Raw genomic sequence first — 21,287 nt, forward strand, 5'->3', positions numbered from 1 at the left:
AAGACAAAGTACATGTAGGGATTTGGAGTCAGAGTTGGGTTCAAATGAGGGCTCAGCCACTTATGAGCAGAGACCTTCCCTAATGTCATGAGCCTCCAATTCCTCATCTGAAAATGGGAGAACAGTACTTCTTTGCGGGGTTCTTCTGGGAAAGAGACACATGGTAAAGCATGTAGTGGTTGGGAGAGGCCTGTCTATGCTTCAGAAACAGATCTATCTATAAAATGTCCTCCTTCTGACGCCTAGATGTTAAAGTGGTGTAAAGACCCAAATCTGTATGGACTTTGAGTTCATTCTGAATAGTCTGACTAAATGCTCATGGTATCTATAATAATAAAAGGGTAATATGATAATTAGACTGGACGCCTTCTGGACATCATTCTGGACATCCTTCCTGATGAAGCTGGGGCTGGAGGGAAGCCAGCCGGGTCCCAGGTGCCTATGGGCAGCCCGGGGGAAGCCAGACCGGTCCCGGGTGCCTGCCGGCGGCCGGAGGAGGGAAGCCCGGGTCCCAGATGCCGGAGGGAAGCCGGTGCTGGCAGCTGGGGGAAGGAAAACCTACTCTTGCATGAATTTTCGGGCATCGGGTCTCTAGTTTATATCATAAAAGAATCCTGTTTTTGTGCTCATGTGTGCCTTGTTTAGAAAGATAAATACAATCCTCCCTAATATTCACTGGAATTGTGGGGACACCTTTAGAAAGAGAAGTGACTTTGTATTACAATTGGTCCATTTTTCAAATAGTCAGTTGCTGCCTTATATCATACTGGCTCCCAAACCTCTCCTGAGGTGCAGACAAGTATACGCCACAGCTACCTACCAGTTCCGACCTGCATCTTCCACGGACAACTCATACTCACATACCTCAAACTGAGATTTTTCTTTCTTTTTCTAGAAACTTATTTGACCTGTTTAGGTTAAAGATACCAAGCACAAACATGGGTTTCATTCTAGAATAGGCTCTTTTCTTAACCCTCATAGGGAGGTGGTCCATAATTCTGATGGTTTCTGTCCATTTAATAACTTCCTTCCATCCAGTTCACACGCCCTTGTTGCACCTTTTATCACCCTCGTGGTTAGACTGCTCCTTACCTATTCTCCCAGCAACCAGTGCTATCCACCTTAGACTGTTCTCTACATTCTTGCTAGAATCATCTTTAGATTGACAAGTGATCATATCAGCCCCTTGCCTGAAGCCCCCACTGGCTTTAACTGTCCACACGAAAAAGTCTCAAAGAGCTACTGGCTTGCTTGATCTCTCTTCTGCTATTTGTCCCTCGTTGGTCCCCCCCCCCCCCCCCCCCGCGTCCCCCTTCCTTCAAAACAAACGTGTAACTTGTTTCACCTCCTCTGGCCTTTCTGGGTTGAGCCGGTCCTCTCCTCTTTGCGTCCCTCCCATATCTGGGACCTGGCACTGCAATTATTTACTTACATCTGTTTCCCTTACTAAACTCAAAGCTCCTTGAGAGTTGGGTTGTTGCATTATTCATTTCTGTATCCTTAGTACCAAGCACAAAGGAGACTCTTCATAAATGTTTGTTGTCTGCATAAATTCCGTTACTAGCATAACTTTATCACAGAGTAGCAACCCTCCAGCGAAAATAACCCTCACAGCAATGAAAATACAACATCTCATTTATGCAAAAAAAAGGGAAAAGGACGAAGAGATGAAGTGAGGTCTGGATTAAAATAAAGGGAAAATCACAATAGCCAAAAGATGAAAACAACTAAAGTGTGCATTAACTGCTGAACAGACAAACCAAATGTGGTACATACAATGGAATATTATTTAGATATCAAAAGGAATGAAGTTCGGATACATGCTACAACATGGGTAAACCTTCAAAGCATTATACTAAGGGAATAAGCCAGACATGAAAGGACAAACACTGTATGATTCCACCAAAACCTGAATACTGAAATTCAGAGACAGAAAGTAGAATAGAGATTAGCAGGGGCAGGGAGGAGGGAAGATGGGGAGTTATTGCTTAACTAGAGGCCCAGTGCATGAAATTCATGTGGGGGAAGGGGGCTCCTCAGCCCGTTCTGCACCCTCTCCAGTCTGGGACCCCTCAGGGATGTCCAGCAGTCGGAATCCCTCTTGCAATCTGGGGCTGCTGGCTCCTAACTGCTCACCTGCCTGCCTGCCTGCCTGATTGCCCCTAACCACTCTGCATGCCTGCCTGATCAACCCTAACTGCCTCTGCCTGCCTGCCTGATCGGCCCTAACCCTACTGCCTGCCTGCCTGATGGCCCCTAACTGCCCTCCCCTGCCGGCCTGATCGCCCTTAACTGCTCCCCTGCCGGCCTGATCGCCCCTAGCCACCTCTGCCTTGCCCCCCACCCCCACCTGTGGCTCTGTCTGGAAGGAGGACCGGATAACCAAAAGATGTCTGGTCTATCAGGTCTAATTAGCATATTACCCTTTTATTAGTATAGATGGGTAGAGTTTCTGTTTGGGATGATGATAAAGTTCTGGAAATGGATAGTGATGCGACAACATAGTGAATGGGAAAGGAGGTATTATTTGTTATAGCAGCTTAGCCTGCCCTGACCAATACAGCTAGTACTTTATGATTTCTCAAAAAAGAAAAAAAAAAAGCATACCAGTAGATGTCTAAAATAACAAGCAGAAAATGACTTTAACAAGTTAGTACACAAATTCACCCAGAAAACACATTCAACTTTGGAAATTCAGAAAACTGGATAGTTCGTGTAGAGTATCAAATTGTACCTTTGCACTGAAAAGAGTTTGCTAAGATGAAAGAAAACAATACCATTGGGGGTACCTTTAAGTTTGGGGAAGTGTTTAAATTTTTCAGCCATCCTTCATTTCCTTTGGCCCAGGCCTTCAGCACCTCTTTAGCACTGGCTGCCTCTTACATGGTCCCCTTGTCTTCCTGTCTCCCTCTGAAAGCTCTCCTACACAGCACACTGCCCGACTCACAGTCCTTTGCAGCAAGTTCTGTTCTTGCTCAGAAACTTTCAACTACTTCTGAATATTAAGAGATAAATTCTTAATTCCTTAGTTAGACACAATGTTTCCCAGAGCCAGGCCTCAAACATGTCTTCTTTGCTATATTACTTCTACTAAGAAGATAGATCTAGCTACTGTTCAAGGAGGGAAAATGACCATTTGTTGTCCATCTTGGATTCATGTCATTAAACAACACAAGGGAATGTTGAAGCTAAAAGGTTGAATTCTTCCATTTTGTTAAAATGTGTTTTTATTGATTTCAGAGAGAAAGGGAGAGTGAGAGAGAGATAGAAACATCAATGATGACAGAGAATCATTGATCGACTGCCTCTTGCACGCCTTACACTGGGGATCGAGCCTACAACCCAGGCATGTGCCCTGACTGGGAATGGAACCATGACCTCCTGGTTTATAGGTTGATGCTCAACCACTGAGCCACGTTGGCCGGGCAAACTCTTCCATTTTATGAACAAGCACCTGAGGCCCAGGAAGCTTGAGTGAGTTGTCTAAAGTCACAAAGACAGGCGGCCTCCAGAGAAGCTCCTGACCACTCCAAGCTTGAGTAACCTCTCTTACCTTTAGAAATGGAAGGCTACTTTCTGCTCTGATCCTAGGGTACTACTTACATAATACATATGAGATTCTTTTCATTGGTATCCCAAGAGGGAAAGACAAATGAATCACAACTCATTCAGTTATTTATTTTACTTTTCTGGGTTTGTGTATAGGAAAATGGTAATATGCTATTTTAGTTTATTTCTTTTTTTGTAGCACCTACCAGAGTATTAGTTTCACAGTAGGTGCTAAGTATTTAACAAATGTCATTTATTTAACAAGTGACAAGAATGCCAGTTATAATTCTTCATAAAATAATATTTGTCCTAAAATTTTCTGTAAGATCTTTTTTTGAGCCTGCTCTCCTACTAATTAGACCATTGATTGGTAAGATATGATTTAAATATGAACTCATTCATTGTAAATTTTCTGAAAGTTTTATTTAAAAAAGTTAACTCATATTACACTCATATAAATATATATATTTCATTTTATTATATTCCATTAGTTTATTCAAAGAAGGTTAAATGTGTTATCAAATGCTTATTTGACTTAAAAGGATCATGATTTACTATTACATATTAACTTATAGGAAACTTTATTCTCACTTCAGTGAATATTTTTAAAAGTACATTTAAAACAATGTAAAATAATAGTTGACCCTTGAACCACATGAATTTGAACTAAGCAGGTCCACTTATACTGGGATTTTTTTCAATTGACCTATCCGGTCCAAAACCCAGTTGTTCAAGGGTCAACTCTGCAGTTGGGAATTGGCACATGTGGAGGGACTGACTGTGGTTATAAGAGAAGGTCAGTGCCCCCAACCACCTGCTTGTTCAAGGGTCGACTGTCTATAATTTATTTGAATACAGATTTGAACCTTAAAAAGTATTAGTTTTTTTTAGTAATCTACTCACACAGGTTATTAAAAAAGGATCTTTCCTTTTCTACCATGTTCTGAATCAAATTAACCAGCAAAAGCACTAATGTAAAAGAAGTAGCAGAAAATGTATACTTTTTGGAGTTTCTGATTTAATTTATGAAGTACTCACAAAATGGGAGAGACTTGTTATACATTTTACATGTCTCATCTCATTTAATTCTCCAAAGTCAAGAACTATATATTGGGATTATCTCTTTTAAAAAACAAATGCAAAAGTTGGGGATCAGAGAGGTTTAGCAATTTGCTCAAGGTCACGCAGCCAATGCATGGTAGAACTGGGGGTCTATATGTAGGTTTGGCTTGATCTTAATCATGTTGTTATGAAAACACCTGGGTGTTCTTTTTGTGTGCAAGATTTTCAAAACTGACAGAAAGATTAGAGAAGGGAAGGGAAATTTTCAAAAGAAGGGAGAATAAAAACTCTTAAAAGTGGAGATTAAAATAATTCGGATGGTAAGAACAAATGCAACTCTTTTCCAAGGATGCTTCTGACAAAACTTTGCAAAAAAAAGGATCCCCATCTGCTCTTGGAAAATTTGTGTCCTCTTAATACACACTGGCAAGTTTGAAAATTCCTTTCCTGACTTTTGGAGAGTTGGGTGCACTGAACCAACACATTTACACACAGCTGGTATCTGGTGACTTCACTGTTTGGTTGGAATTTCAATGAACATTAATTTAGTTATTTAAAAACATACTTCCAAGTTTTTTAAAACAATGTAACTTTTTTTTACAACTGTTTTAGGAAAATGCCTAGAATTAGAAATGGCCAAATAACTGTTTTCAAAGATATTATTTTATTCTATTCGCGGTGTTCTCAAAAGCACCACTCCCAGAAACAACCACACACATCAAAACAACATCAATGACAACCCAATGACACTCCTCCCACCGCTTGGAGAAGACTGGACGGTTACCCTTTCGAGAACGGGAGGAAGAGCAAGGAGGGATCGAGATCTGTGGGAGAACATGGGTACCAATGCAGAACTTGGGATCTAATGTAGCGAAATGAGCAAGTATACAGCATAACCACCATTTGGTCCACTATTCATTTTCCCTCTACAATTCAAAAAAATATCCTCAGATGTATCCTTTCACTTTAATATGGCTTTCACTTATTTCCAGACATTTTTTTTTTCCTCCTGGAAGAAGGAGGTATCCAACAAATTTGCACCGGGAAGGGAACAGCGGAATGCGGCGCTGAGTACCGGAAACAGAGCAGAATTAGCAGAAGTGGGGAATGCGTCTCCAGGGGAGGCGGGGACGCGAGGTGGAGCCCCGAAAGCAGCCCGCAGCGGGCGAGGGCTCCCGCCCGCCAGGTGGGCGCACCAGCCGCGGCCAGTGGCGCTCTTACCTCGCAGCCCGCGCACCAGCCTCTCGGCCCAGGCCACTCGCGGAGGCTGCCCGTCCATGGGGAGGTGGCGATGCAGCGGGTCCCCGCCGCCCGCCGGGCTGGGGTGCGGAGGGCTCCGGTCCTCCCGCCGGCGCCGCCTCCCGCTCGGGTGGCCCGCGCCGTGGTAGCCCCCCAGTCCCCGGCCCCGGGCGCCCCCGGAGCTCACGGCTGAGGACGCGGCCGACCTCCGGCTGCCCGGGCGCCACTCCACGTCCATCTCCACCACCATCCCCCCTTCTTCCCCTTCCACCTCCTCTTCCTCCTCGTCTTCCTCGGCCTCGAAGCCCGGGTTGTCGCGGCTCCACGCCTGCCGCGAGCACGACGAGAGCGGAGGGGACGGGGAGGCCGAGGCTCCCGCCGGGGGGTCCCGCGCGGCCGCCTGCCGGATGCGCTCCATCTCGATCTCCAGGCCCCTCGGCTCGCGGAGGCCGCCGGGGGCCGCCAGGCCGGCTCCCACGGCCGCGCCGCCCGCCATCAGCCGGCCCGGGCCCGCCGCTCGGGGCGCGGGCGGCTGCTTCGCGTCCCCCGGCGGCTGCGGCTGCACGCGGCTCGAGTTCACCATCGCGGTCACTGGCGCCCGGCGCGCCTTCGCCCCGCGCGGCGCTCGGCGCTGCCCGCCGCAGGAGCCATGTTCTTTTCTTCCCGGGGCCCGCCGCCCGCCGCTCCCCGCCCCCGACCTCCCCGCAGTCCCGCGTCCCTCGCCCGCCCCCTCCAGCCGCCTCCCCCTCGCCTCGCCTCGCCTCGCCTCTCCCAGCGGCCGGGGCGCGCGGTGGGGGGAGGCGCGAGGGAGCCGCCCCCGAGGCCGGCGCGCTGGGCGAGCGGCGCCCGGGCCCGCGTTCCAAGCGGAGCCGGAGTCCAGCGCGCGCGCCCACATTCCTTTCGGGTGAAAGGGCTCGGGCGGGGACCGTGTCGCCGACCCGCCAGCTCGCCCGCCCGCCCGCCCGCCCGCCGGCCGGTGGGGAAAGGGCTGTTGAGCTGTCACTGCCTGCGCGACCCTGAGGTCAAGCTTGGGTGCTTGGGTCCCCGTTAACTCCCAGCCACTTTTGTCTCGATTTACCAAATTGCGAGGGGGGGGGGGGGGGGGGAGGAGAGAGAGAGAGAGAGAGAGAGAGAGAATGAGAGAGAATGAGAATGAGAGAATGATGGTGTGAACCAGGGAAAGCGCGCCTGAGCTGGTCTGCAGCATGGGCACAGAAAGCGTTGCTTCCTTTGAAAACTATCAACAAACTACTAATGTTGACTTTCTTGGCTCTTGACGACCCTCCTCTCCCGTCTTCTGTTTCTTTTTAGATTGTTTCTTCAATCTCTGTTGGCTCCTCTCTCCATCCATTGTGGGATCTTATGGATTGGGCCTTGGGACTCTCAGATGCATGGTGCGCCCAGGGTAAGCTCATCCCCCCCATCCCTGCAGGGGCCAGCCTTGGCCTCTGAGTCACAGAATCTTACATCAGGCCCTAGGTCCAGAACTTGATTCTCATTCCACGAAGCACGTTCAGCTCCATTCTCTGCAACGGTCTGAAACTTAACCTATTCCAAACTAGTTATCTTTTCCCTCCTCTATGAAGCCTGCTCCACCTCCTGTATCCCCAGTGGGAATCTGAGGCATTGCTGTCCTCCCCACTTTCCAAGCTTCACCCCCTTCAGGATATCCGCATCTCTCCTCAGCCCACACCTCATCTCCCCCAAATCTTGTTACTTTTGCCCCACAGTTGTCTCTCTGGTAGGACTTCTGTTTTCTCATTCCCGTTGCTAATGTTTTCATCCAGGGCCCTTACCTTATGTCTCATTCTGTATCACATTGAATAATGGATCTGCCTGTCCATTCCACCTCCATCCTCTACTTCAGGGGCTCCACTGCTTCCAAATTATATCACAGAACCAAAGCTGCTCATGGCACACTGATGCTTAGACACTTCTAGGGCTTCTGGCAGCTTAAAGGCTAAAAGTGAATTTCCATCGTTTGGCTTAGCAAGTTTTCATACTCTGCTCCTGTATTTGTTTGCTAGTACTGCCATGAATAAAGTCACAGACTGGGTGGCTTCAATGATAGAAATTTATTTTCTCACAATTGTATGTGCTGGAAGTCTGAGATCAAGGTGTTGGCAGATTTAGTTTCTTCTGAAGCCTCTTTCCTTGGCTTGTAGAGGGCGGTTTTCCTCCACTATCTTCACATGGGCTTTTCTCTGTGTCTTAATCTCCTCTTTATATAAGGACACCAGTCCTATTGGATTAGCATCTACCCTAATGACTTCATGTTCACTCAATTACTTTAAAATATATATATGTATATATATATACACACATATATATATATGTATATATATATACATATATATATATAATTTGATGTTAGAGACAAAGGGAGAGATAGGAACATCAATGAGAGAGAAACAACGATCATTGCCTCCTGCACGCTCCCCACTGGGGATCAAGCCTGCAGCCTGGTATGTGCCCTGACTGGGAATGGAACCAGTGACCTTTTGGTTCATGGGTGGACGCTCAACCACTGAGACACACCAGCCAGGCACTCACTTTTAAAAAGCTCTATCTCCAACTGCAGTCTCATTCTGAGGTCCTGGGGCTTAGGACTTCAACATATGGACTATTGATGGAGACAAGCTGATTCAGCCCAGAACAACCTCCCACCTACTTTTCTAGCATCGTTTCCCATCCTGTACCCCGTGCCACATCCTTTGTTGGTTCCCTATGTGGTCAAAATATGCTGCTTGCATTTAAGTAATTGTGGCTACGTATCACCTGATCCTGCTAGGTACCTGTCTTCTGCTTAAGGCAGGGCTGCTGGGCCTGGAGCATAAGCATGGCTCATGCTATCCATCAATTCATTCTGAAGACACTTCCTGTGCCCTGAACTCCATGCTGGGTATATAAAGCAGAATGTGAAACAGCTCCTGCACTCGAGAGGAGACAGACAAATAAACCACAAATAACTGTCCTGGGTCAAGGTTATGATGCCTGTAATCCAGGCCTCTCCAAAGTTGCCGAGGCCCCACACAGCACTACAGACTGCGTGGTCAACGGGTTCTGAGCCGACACTTGGCCAGCAGAGTGCCAGGCCTGAAAAGAGAGCACAGAAGCTGAGCCGAAGGGTTCTGCTGGAAAATAGATGTAGTGCAGTGTTTTAAAAACGGATCACAAGGTTATCAGCCGCACTTGTTAAAACTATAGATTCTGGGTCCCCACTCTAACCTTATTGATTCAGAATCTCCAGGATTTCAGGGTGAAATTTTGAATCTTCTCGGAGGATTCTGGGGCATCTCGAGTTTCAGAAGCACCAAGATGTCCCAAAGGGATGGGCTTTATGAAACGTTTACCCCATGTGTCTAGTGTTTCATTAGAAACTTCAGTGGTCCTTGAGTCAGACGTACTCTTCGACTTGTGCCTACAAGTGCTAATGCAGAGCCTGCACTGCCACGTCCCAGCTGTGTGACCTTGGGCAAATTGTTTTTCTCCCTGAGTCTATAAAAATGGAAATAGAGCGTTCAGATCATAGGGTTGTTGAGAGGAATAAGTGAATTAATTCAGGCAAGGCACGTGGAATACTGTCTGGCACATGGTAAATACTCAAGTGTTAGCTATTATTAGTTCTTATCTCTTAATAATGATAAAATTGGGCATTTGGAAATCTTTGTCTCAACCAAACTATGATCTTCTTGAGGACAGAGGCTCTATGCCCAGCATAAAAGATTCCATGACATGTATTTCTTCTTTTTTAAAAAATACGTTTTTATTGATTTTAGAAAGAGAGGAAGGGGGAGGGAGAGAGAGATAGAAGTATCAATGAGAGAGAGAATCATTGATCAGCTGCCTCCTGCACACCCCTACTGGCGGCCGGGCCCACAACCCGGGCATGTGCCCTGACTGGGAATTGAACTGTGACCTGCTGGTTCATAGTTTGATGCTCAACCACTGAGCCACACCAGCAGGGCCATAACACATACTTCTTGAGAAACTACTGTGCAAAAGGGTGAGAGTGCTATCAATGAAACAGGTGAAAAGCCCTGAGGATTTGTCAAGGAACGAATCTGATCAGGTGCCACCATTTACAGTCACACAGCTACACCTTTGACAAAGGACAGGGTTTCCTAATTCTTCATGTAGAGTTCTTTTTAACTTTTACATACCAGCACTGTACCTCTGAGCTCCAAAGGCCCTGGGAAGAGCTTAAGCCCACGGGAAGCTATAAAAAAGTGACTGCTCAAAATGCTATTTTCAGTTTTGTGATATTTGTTCCCAAAGACTTTTTGATTTGCTATAGTTCAAGGTTTAGAAGACAGCAGATTACTGCTTAGTGTGTTCATTGTTTGTTTGTTCTTACTATTTTTTGCTAGTAGGTCTGCGTAGAGACCTACGGAAGAGAATACTGAATGAGAAAACAATAATATCAAGGAATAATAGAATAAAGCAGATTAATTTAATTACTATTCGTTTTTGGGTTCAAATTCTTCACTTTTACTGTGCATAGTAAATAGCATCATTAATTTAGTTAGAATATAGTAAACAAAACAAAATACTATTTGGACAGATCTTTTGGGGAGTTATAATCTCATTGGAGAGATAACATGTTTAGTCTAAATAACAATAGACAGCAGAATATAATTTAGTGTCAGATCAATAGTGAAGGCTTTCACACAAGAGGGGGTTGAGAAGAGAGATTGGTGTGGAAGGAGAAGATAGGGAGGGTCAGATCAAGGTAGGCCCCAGAGGTATGTTGAAAAGTACAGGCTTTATTTTGTAATTAATAATAATGCTTTTTTTTTTATAGTGTCAGTTATTTAAAATAAAACCTGAATGATTTTCCCTAAGACTATACCCTTCTCCTGAATAGAATTCAGGTTGATTGAAAATGTGTCCACACATACATAATTCAGAATTAGTTGTGTGCTTACCCACAAGTTTAATTACAAATCATTGCAAGACATGTGATTTACAAAAATTCACAGCAATACTTGGGTAGTATAATGTGGTCCATTGTGTTCTAAACCTTACATTTCAGGAGTTTCACTACTAATTTCAATCTTAGTCTTTATAAACCCTTCACCAGCCATTGAATATGTTTCTAGTGAAAATACCTCTCAATATTTTTCTGGATTTAGTTTTCTTTTGTGCTTTTACCTTGACATGTTTTTGATTTTTTTTCTTTTTTCCCTTCAGAGCTCCTAGCTTTTGCTGAATCAAGCCTTGAGGCTGTAAATGTCTTTCCGTATCCACAGAATTCCTTTAATATTCATCTTAAAACTCTATTTCTGCCCTAGGTGGTTTGGCTCAGTGAATAGAGCGTTGGCCTGTGTACTGAAGGGTCCCAGGTTTGATTCCAGTCAAGGACACATGCCCTGTTTGTGGGCTCCCTCCCCAGTAGGGGCGTGCAGGAGGCCACTGATCAATGATTCTCTCTCATCATTGATGTTTCTTTCTCTCTCCCTCTCCCTTCCCCTTTGAAATCAATAAAAATATATTTTAAAAAACCTCTATTTCTCATGCAAAGTTTTCCCTTATTAGATATGATATGTACAAACTCATATTTTTCTTCATCTGGTTGCCACATCATATTGCCATATTAGAGATTTTAATAATCTATAGGACCCGAAGTACCATGTGGGACAGATAATAGCATGGGTGCTATTTGGCTTCATTTTTATCTGTATACTAGGTTCGTCTGAGGACATGCTGTACAAACTCTACCTTTTAGTCTCAATGCCACTGTGGACACTCAGAAAAGCTATTTTAAAAGGTAATTTTAAAAACAGTCTAGTCTAATTTAATATTTAGTGTTCTCCACACGGCTGACTTCTGTATTATTGCAATAGCCTGTTTGTTTCCTGTTTTGCTTTTATTGTCCCGTGTAAATCAATGAAGTAGACATAAGCTGAAGAACCAGTTGGTCCCGCAGATTCCACCTTCAAAAGGAGTCTCTAGCTGTGTGATGTTGCTTAGTAACCCACCCAAACAAACATGCTTCCCCCCAGTCCTTATTTATTCAAGGACATTGTAAAATAAAATGTTGCCGCTTGACATCTGAAATTAGTAGAAGAAAATTTGATGGTTTGGGCTTTATAAGAACTACTAATCATAGAAAAGTTTTTACTTTATTTCTTACTTCACTGCTGTACTCACACGAGGCTAAGACTTGCACTGTTCTTCATGTCTGGAGTTTGGTTTGGACATGTCCCTACTTCTGTGAGGGTTACTGTGACACCACTATCAGCTGGCATTGTGATTTTGATGGCCTAACCTCTCTTATCTGCTTCCTTCTCTAAACAATGAGGTTAAATATTGACCTCGCAAATCCCCACATAACTTTTGTTGAAGAGGTAATGAGGGAATATTAATGCATTCACCAAGCGCTTACAAAGTGTCCAATAGATGCCAGACACCATGTTAGATTCTAGGGGGGCAAAGTTAAGACATGATTCCTACCTTCAAAGGAATCAAGGCTTATAAGTCCAGGATGCCTGGGAACATCCTTATATCATTCCAAAGCCCTCTTCTATACCTTGAAAAGTCGTATGAATCTTTCTAGATTTAGGCATCATCTTCTTCTGGGAACTTTCTTAGCCACAATCCTACTCTCCAGATTGAATTGACTCGCCCCTCTATCCTGTAAACCTTTACCACAACGTTTACCACCTCCCATTGAAAATATCTGTTAAGGTTGTTTTTCTGAGTAGAATGTAAGCTCCCAGAGAGCAGAGACCATGGCTTATTTGGTTTGTTGTTTAGCAGCTCATCAGCCAAATTTTCCAGGGGAAACACCCTCTCCCCTTCGGACTCCATTCTGGTATGCCTCCGATGTGGCTGACACCATTACTAGGTGAGCATGGAACTGGCCAACCAGAGCATCATGTCTGGTTGGCCTTTGTGAATGGTACTTAGGAACAGACATAAAATCTGGTTTTGTTCAATGGAAATCAGGACAGTCCTTTTTTTCTGAATTGTTGGAAAAGGAAAGCTTTTCTTCCCACTAGATTTGGAGTTGTAAGGATGTAAGTCTAGACAAGCTGGCAGCCAAAACTTTGATGCTCAGGGGAAATGTGGAGCCAACAATACATATACAAAAAGCAGGGAAAATGAGAAGACTAGAAGTACCCCTAAATTGAGGTAATGGTAATGCTTAGGTGACCATGCTATATAAGAACATTTTTATCATTTGTCATATCCTAGCTTTGTTAGATGCAGGTATGATATTTATTATCTGTATATTTATCCAAGTTTTAATTTTTTTTTGGAATAATGTAGGGCCAAGAACAGAGCTCTTTGGAATTCTGTGTGAGGCTTTTTCTCTACCAACTCAAATTTATTCAATAATACTACTTGGGTATAGTTGTTCAAAAACTTTGACTACAACTGTATTTTGACTAGCCCAGATTTTCCAAAAGGATATAAATTTTTTTAAAATGCCATTTGATGCCAATATGAATAAACTTACAGCATCCTCAGATCTACCAGACTTTACACAATACCTGTTCAATATCCATCTAGCCAATTTTCTATATGATTATGGTGCAAAAGAAGTTGTCCATGCCTGTAAGAAGCTTGTAATTAGCTTGTGAAGATAAACTACACACAGATAAAGCAATTATCCAATGAGCTCTGTATGGCATCTGGGAAGCTCCTTCCTCCCTTTCTCTCTTTCTTTCCCTTCCTCCCTTCCTTCCTTCTTTCTTTCCTTCCTTCCTTCCTTCCTTCCTTCCTTCCTTCCTTCCTTCCTTCCTTCCTTCCTTTCTTTTTCCTTCTCAATATCTCCCCATTCACAATACAGAACAGACAAAGGGCCTGAGCTGAAATGTCTATGGGGTGGGTTTGCTCTGCCTCCTATTTCTGTGCAGTCAGTGTAAGAACACAGCTTGTGGGAAGCACCAGGAGGCCTGGGAAGGTTTTGTTGTTTAAATAAGAGTCTAGAGTCATGTCTGGGGATTCTGATTCATTGTGTATTAGGTGGAGACTAGGAGATGGAGAAAGACCAGGTTCTGATGACATCACTAAGTGAAGTTAGAGCTACCCCTGGACTTCATGAGCCAAAGAATTTACTTTTTGATGAATTTATTTTAGGTTAGGGGTTCAGTCTCTTGCAATGGAAATAGGTTTGAGTAGATGTGGATCATGTAGACTGTAAGAGTTGTGTTAGTAATAGGGTATGCATTAGAAGGTATGTGAAGACATGATTGGGCCAAGTAGACTAACTAAGGCATACAGGGTGGCTAGCTTAGCCTCCCACTCTGGAAGGGTTAGAGATTAGAGACTTTGGAGGATGCTGAACCCTACTTTTTCTTTTTAATATTATTAAATTTAAACTTTGAAAACTTTGATGTAAATAATATCCCAAAAGGCCTTTTAAAGATATCTTTTTAGTTGAAGGGATTGAAAAGTACAGCTTGGTAGTTACAAAATTGTCATGGGGATGTAAAGTACAGCATAGGAAATCTATACTAATAAAAGGGTAATATGCTAATTCGACCTGACATCTTCCAGACATCCTTCTGGACATCCTTCCAGACAAAGCCACGGTGGTGGGGGCCAAGGCAGAGGTGGTTAGGGGCGATCAGGTCAGCAGGGGAGAGCAGTTAGGACAGTTAGGGGGATCAGGCCAGGAGGGAGAGCAGTTAGGAGGATCAAGCTGGCAGGCAGAGGCAGTTAGGGTTTATCAGGCAGGCAGGGGTATTGGACTGGAAAGGGTGCAGGCCAGGCTGAGGGTTCCCCCCTCCCGCCATGCATGAATTTCGTGCACTGGGCCTCTAGTATAATCAATAATATTGTAATAACTATGTATGATGCCAATTGGGTATTGGAAGTATTGGGGGAAACACTTCATAAAGTATATCATTATTTAACCACTATGCTATACACCTGAAATCAATACAAAATAATATTGATTGTAAACTGTCATTGAAAAAATACAAAAATGTTCTGTTATTCCTTGAGTATTTATTAAATAGTAGAAGTTTACAATTTTGCTACAGTCCAATTTGTGAACTTTTCATTTTGTATATTGTACTTTTGATGTCATATTTTAAAACCTTTGCTTCATCCAGTGCCATGAATGTCTTCTCCTATATTTGCTTCTAGAAGTTTTGTAATTTCAGGTTTTATATTTGGCATATAACCCATTTTGAGGTAATTTACTATGTGGTGTGAGATATGGATTGAAGTTCGTTTCCTTCCTTCCTTCCTTCCTTCCTTCCTTCCTTCCTTCCTTCCTTCCTTCCTTCCTCTCTCTCTCTCCCTTTTTCTTCCCTCCCTCTCTCTCTCCCTCCCTCCTTTCTCCCTCCCTCCTTTCTCCCTTTCTTTCTTTCTTTCTTTCTTTCTTTCTTTCTTTCTTTCTTTCTTTCTTTCTTTCTTTCTTTCTATGAATATCCAACTGTTCCAGCACCATTAGTTGACAAAACTATCCTTTCCCTATTAAATCACCCTTGCACCGTTGTTGAAGCTCATTTAACCATATATTTCTGAGTTTACTTCTGAATGCTCTGCTGTGTTTCTTTTTGATTTCTGTGTTTAATCTTTTCCAAATACCACCTGCTTTGGTTATAGTAGCTTTTCTCACACTCTTTCTCATTGGCCACATAAGATATTTTAAATTTATAAAATGGTTTAATTTTATTTAATGACTCTTTCTGGTCATTTTCTTACTTTGGTCTGACCCATTAAGGACTATGCATGAGTTTATGAGAGCAATAGTAAGGTATGCTGGATTTCTGTCTGAATGATATTTAGAAATTATTTACAAATGTAAATTTTACTATCAGCTGTCACTTTCTAAAATGAAGCAAACATGAAATACGATTCAACTTTGGCTCTTCTTCTGAAAGATAAGGATATTAGTAAATGTATACACTCTACAAGCAAACAATTTTTAAATTTAATAACTTTTACATTGTTAAAGTCTGTAAACACATTTTTCTTAAATAATAAATATAATATTTTGTTATATATTTAAATATATTCAGTACTCATTACCAGCATTTTTAAAACATGCATTCCCCTCCCTTGAGTTCTTTCTTTTGATTCAATCCTTTTGGGATATATATATATATATATATATATATATATATATAATTAAAATATTTTTTTGTGGCTTTTTAAGGGACTCATTAATGCCTCATGATTCCCAGAATCTGAACAAAATTGAGAATGTCTTCTTTTGCCATAAACATAAAACAAATGGGCTAGGCATTTGGTTTAATCTTTTTTTGGCATATTCCTTTTTTTTCTCTCTCTCTCTCTCTTGCTTTTAGGGTTCTGGAAAAGTTCCTTCACCTTCCTTCCTGTCATTAAATGTTGCTATGGAGAAATAGGAGGCCAGATTAAACACACCTTTTTTTCTCTCAGCCTTAGCAGATGGCTTGATTTTTCTGCCGCCAAATTACCTGGCCAAGGAGGGTGATTTTTGTTTTTTATTTTTTACTAGAGGCCCAGTGCACAAATTCGTGCATGAGTGGGGTCCAGCTGGCCTGGCCCCAATCGGGGCGGATCAGGGCACGGCCTGTCAGGAGGAGGAGACAGTGCGCGGTTGGCCTGCCGGCCAGCCCTGATGGGGCCTGATCAGGGCTGGGCTGGCTGGGGGGAGGGGCCATGGGTGATTGGCCAGTGGGCCCCACCCACCAATGCAGGGGGTGATTGGGGGTGTGGCTGGCCATGGGGAAGGTCTGTGGGCTGTGGGCTGGCTGCCCTGCCCTCAAATTGGGTGGGGGGCCAATTGGGGGCCAGTGGCCTCAGGGAGGGGCCATGGGTGGTTGGCCAACTGGTCCTGCCCCTGATCAGAGTGGGGGGGGGGAGGCAATTGGGGGTGGAGCTGGCTGGGGGGAGGGTCCACAGGCTGAACAGGTGGTGAGGGCATTGGGGGCAGGGCCAGCCAGGGGGAGGGGCTGCAGGCAGTTGGCTGGCCAGCCCTGTCCCTGATCAGGGTGGGGAGGCTGATCTGGGGTGGGGCCAGGTAGGGGGAGGGGCTACAGGAGCTTGGCTGGCCAGCCCCACCCTCTATTGGGGAGGGGGGGCAATCAGCAGTGGGGCTAGCCAAGAGGAGGGGCTGTAGGAGGTTGACTGGCCAGCCCTGCCCCCTATTGGGGGGGTGACCAGGGGCAGGGCTGCGGGCGATTGGGGTGGTGGGGACCCACCTGGGTGTTGGGTTGGCTGGGGGGAAGAGCTGTGGGCCGATCTGGATGGGGTTGGCTGATCGGGGGCGGGGGGGTTGCCTGGCCACCCTGCACTCAATTGGGGTGGGAGAGGTCAATCAGGGTCGGGACTGGTTAGGGGGAGGGGCAGTAGGAGGCTTGTCTCAGTGGGCATCATAGTGACTGGTTGTTCTGGTTGTTATGGCAATCTGGCTGCTGGCTATTTATATATATAGCTTATCCTGCTGCAGGAAATAACTTTGTGCTGATCATTCTGCATACTTATTTTTTCTGGGAAATATTGTACAGGCTAAATTAGAAAATTCAATTTTTTATTATTATTTTAGGAAAGTGTTTGAAAAATAATTTAGAAATGCTCTGTTTTATTTATTTTGGTCTCTTAATTAGGAATACCAGTTATGCATATGCTGAAGATACTGTGTTTGGTTTCTGTATTATCCCCTTTTTAATGATTTTTTCTTTTTGCCATTTTCTATTTCTGTTTTCAATAGGAGCTTTTATAAATTATGCCCTCTGTGTTACTGTATATTTTGTGTTTTTATAGTCTCAAATGTGGCTTTTTATTTCTCTAATTATGTATTTTAAATCCTTATTTACTCCTGTGAATTCTACTAGCTCCATTTTCATTTCTCCATGGTCATATAGTACTTTAGTTGATCTTTTTCAATCTTCTTTTAAGTTGAAATTACTTTTAAATTCATTTTTACAATATAATTTTATTGATTTCAAAGAGGAAGGGAGAGATGGAGAGGCAGAAACATCAATGATGAGAGAGAATCATTGATTGGCTGCCTCCTGCATGACCTGAGGGGAATCCAACTATGACTTCCGTCCATAGCTCAACACTCAACTACTGAGCCATGACGATTGGGTTTATGTTAAAATTAGTTTTAAAGAATATCTGTTCTTGGCCCTGATGGAGCAATAGGGACAGAATTACCCATTTGCTTTAAGCAAATATAAAAACAAATCCAAGTTTATGAAGAACTAGAGGCCTGCTGCACGAATTCATGCACCAGTGGGGTCCCTCTGCCGGGCCTGTGGGATCAGGACAAAATTGTGTCTCCAACATCCCCTGAGGGCTCGTGGCTCGTGAGAGGGTGCAGACCAGGCTGAGGGACCCCACTGGTGCACAGTCGGGGCCGGGGAGGGACGCGGGAGGTTGGCCTGCTGTGGAGGGACAGTGGGAGGGCTCCAGGGTGTGCCTGGTCCGTCTCACTCAGTCCCAATTGGCCAGACCCCAGTAGCAAGCTAACCTACCTATTGGAGCATCCGCCCCTGGTGGTCAGTGCACATCATAGCAAGGAGTTGAGTGGCCTTAGCATATCATTAGCATATTATGCTTTGATTGGTTGATAGATGACAGGACACTTAACTTATTAAGCTTTTATTATATAGGATGGTTTTCAAATATTGGCAGTGGCAAATAATTCTTTTTAAAAACTTATTTTCATAAACATTTGAAAATGTTTTCATATGTTTGCCTTCTCCCCCACACTCCCCCTTTGCCCTCCTTCCCTCTGGCCATCACCATACTGCTGCCTGTGTCTGTGGGTTATGGATATATATTCTTTGGCTAATCCCTTCACCTCCTTTCATCCAGTCTTCCCAGCTCTCTCCCCTCTAACAGCTGTCAGTCTGTTCCATGTATCCGTGCCTCTGTTTCTATTCTGTTCATCAATTTATTTTTCTTCATTAGATTCCACATATAAGTGAGATCATATGGTATTTGTCTTTCACCCACTGGCTTATTTCACTAGCATAACACTCGCCTGGTCCATCCATGCTGTCACAAAAGGTAAGTTTCTTCTTTTTTATGGCTATGTAGTATTCCATTGTGTCCATGTACCACAGCTTTTTATCTACTGACTAGAGGCCCAGCGCGCATGAAATCGTGCACGGTTAGGGTCCCTAGGCCTAGCCAGGCCTCTGTTGCATGGCCTCTGCTGCCCTGCGACGCTACGTGAAGCTCCCTACCCCAGGACGCTCCGCAAACCCCGCGACTGCTCTGTGAGGCTCCCCCTGCCCCTCCACTGCTCCACGAAGCTTGCTGCCACCCCACGAAGCTCGCCACTGGATGCTCTGCAAAACTCCCCCTTCCCCCTGCCCCACGACTGCTCTGAGACACTCTCCCGCCCCACAGGTGCTTTGCGAAACTGACTGCCGCCTGGGTGACTGCTCCGCTAAGCTCACGGCCGCTCTGCAAAGCAGCCCACCACCACCGCTCAAAAGCCCCCAGTCCCACCCTGCTGCCAGCCCCTCCTTGTGGTGAGCAGCTCGGGGGCTGGGGGAGGGCGTGGACTGAGAGGTGCTCCATGCACTTCATGGTGACCGGTCACCCATTCGGTCGTGACGGTCACCTAGCTCTTTATATATATTAGGATGGGCTTTGGGCTCTTTCCAGATCTTGGCTATTGTAAATAACACTGGAATGTATATATTCTTTTGAATCGGTGTTTAGGGATTCTTAGGATGTATTCCCAGAAGTGGGATTGCTGGGTCAAAAGGCATTTCTTGAAAGAAAATAAGTAAACTAGATGAACCTTATGGTTTCCCCAGTAATTCCCTAGAAATGGGCTCCTCAGAGGTAGTGTAGTTCCCCTCAGTTGAGAAGACAGTAAGTTAAGGATTTGGGGAGGCTAATGTGGATAGAATTTGGGGTAGCAGAGAGGAGAGAACTAACTGCACAGAAAAAGAACTCCAGAGATTTCCACCAAGGTGCTCTGGAGGCTTCAGAGCCTGCATTTGAGGAACCTGCTTGAGGCAGAGGAAAGGACTACCAGACAGAAACAAGTGGGAATATTCCCGACGCTCTCTCAGAGTGAGAATTTTTCAAGTTCTCAACATCGAAAGTAAAGAAACCTTGTTGTATATGGGGCATTGGATAGAATACTCAGAAGGCTGATGCCTTAGTAGTTAAACCAGATTAGCCTAGTATAATAGGTGGTCTGGTCTGTGTAACTCCTGGTCAGATTTGCTTGTTCAGTATGCCATCTAGTTCCTAAATGAACCCAAGTGATCTTAATTGATATGTTAAAAATTTTCACTGCTATTATGTCACAGCCCCGTTTTTGTAAAGCAGTTTCAGGTTTACAATAAAAAATAAGAAATTATCCCGGCCGACATGGTTCAGTGATTGAGTGTTCACCTGTGAGCCAGAAGGTCATGGTTCAATTCCCAGTCAGGGTACATGTTTGGGTTGCAGGCTCAGTCCCCAGTAGGGGGTGTGCCGGAGGCAGCCCATCAATAATTCTCTCTCATCATTGATGTTTCTATTCCTCTCTCACTCTCCCTTCCTCTCTCTGGAATCAATAAAAATATATTTTAAAAACGAGAAGTTACAGAGAGCTCCCATATAACTCCTACACACATGCATAGCTTCCTTGATTATCAACATCCTGATCAAAGTGGTATATTTGTTATAATTGATAAACGTACACTGACACAGCATTATCACTTAAAATCTTTGTTTTATATTAGAACTTACTCTTGGGGTTCTATATTCTAAGGGTTTGGACAAATATGTAATGACATATATCCATTATTATATAATAAAAGGCTAATAAGCAAATTGACCAAACAGTGGAACAACCGGTTGCTATGATGTGCACTGACCACCAGGGAGTGGACGCTTAACACAGGAGCTGTGTAAGATATCTTGTTGTTTTAATTAGCATTTTCCTGATGACATATGATGTAGAATATCTTTCACATGCTCAGTTCCCATATGTATATCTTCTCTGGTAAGGGGTTTGTTAAAGTCTTTGACCCACTTTTTAATTGAATTTTTTATTTTCTTACTATTACGTTTTTAAGAGTTCCTTGTGTATTTTGGATACCAGTCTTTTATCAGATGTGTCTGTTAAAATATTTCCTCCCAGCATGTAGCTTGTCTTTTCATTCTCTTGACATTGTCTTTTGCAAAGCAGACATTTTTATTTTATTATTATTATTATTTAAATAAATATTTTTATTGATTTCAGAGATGAAGAGAGAGGGAGAGAGATAGAAACATCAATGATGAGAGAGAATCTCTGATTGGCTGCCTCCTGCATGCCCCCTACTGGGAATCGAGCCCACAACCCAGACATGTCCCCTGACCAGGAATTGAGCGATGACTTTCTGAGTCATAGATCAGTGCTCACACCGGCTGGGCACAAAGGAGACATTTTTAACTTTAATTAAGCCCTGCTTAAAAATTCCTTCTTTCATGGATTATACCTTTGGTGATATAGCTAAAAAGCTATCACCATATGCAAGGGCTAGGTT

General features: G+C 44.0%; 1 protein-coding gene across 1 annotated transcript in view; it reads right to left on the minus strand.

The window, feature by feature from the left end:
- Positions 1–6,510, minus strand: part of PKD2 (polycystin 2, transient receptor potential cation channel) — a 58,921-nt gene extending 52,411 nt beyond the window's left edge. Inside the window, exon 1 of the mRNA XM_081109655.1 lies at positions 5,833–6,510. Within this exon, the coding sequence (XP_080965781.1) occupies positions 5,833–6,433 (601 nt within the window). The 5' untranslated portion in view covers positions 6,434–6,510. The remainder of the gene's footprint in view (positions 1–5,832) is intronic.
- Positions 6,511–21,287: the final 14,777 nt, after the last annotated feature.

Source organism: Myotis nattereri (assembly GCF_964212035.1).
Source record: "Myotis nattereri genome assembly, chromosome: 1".
In the NCBI taxonomy this organism is placed as follows: Eukaryota; Metazoa; Chordata; class Mammalia; order Chiroptera; family Vespertilionidae; genus Myotis; species Myotis nattereri.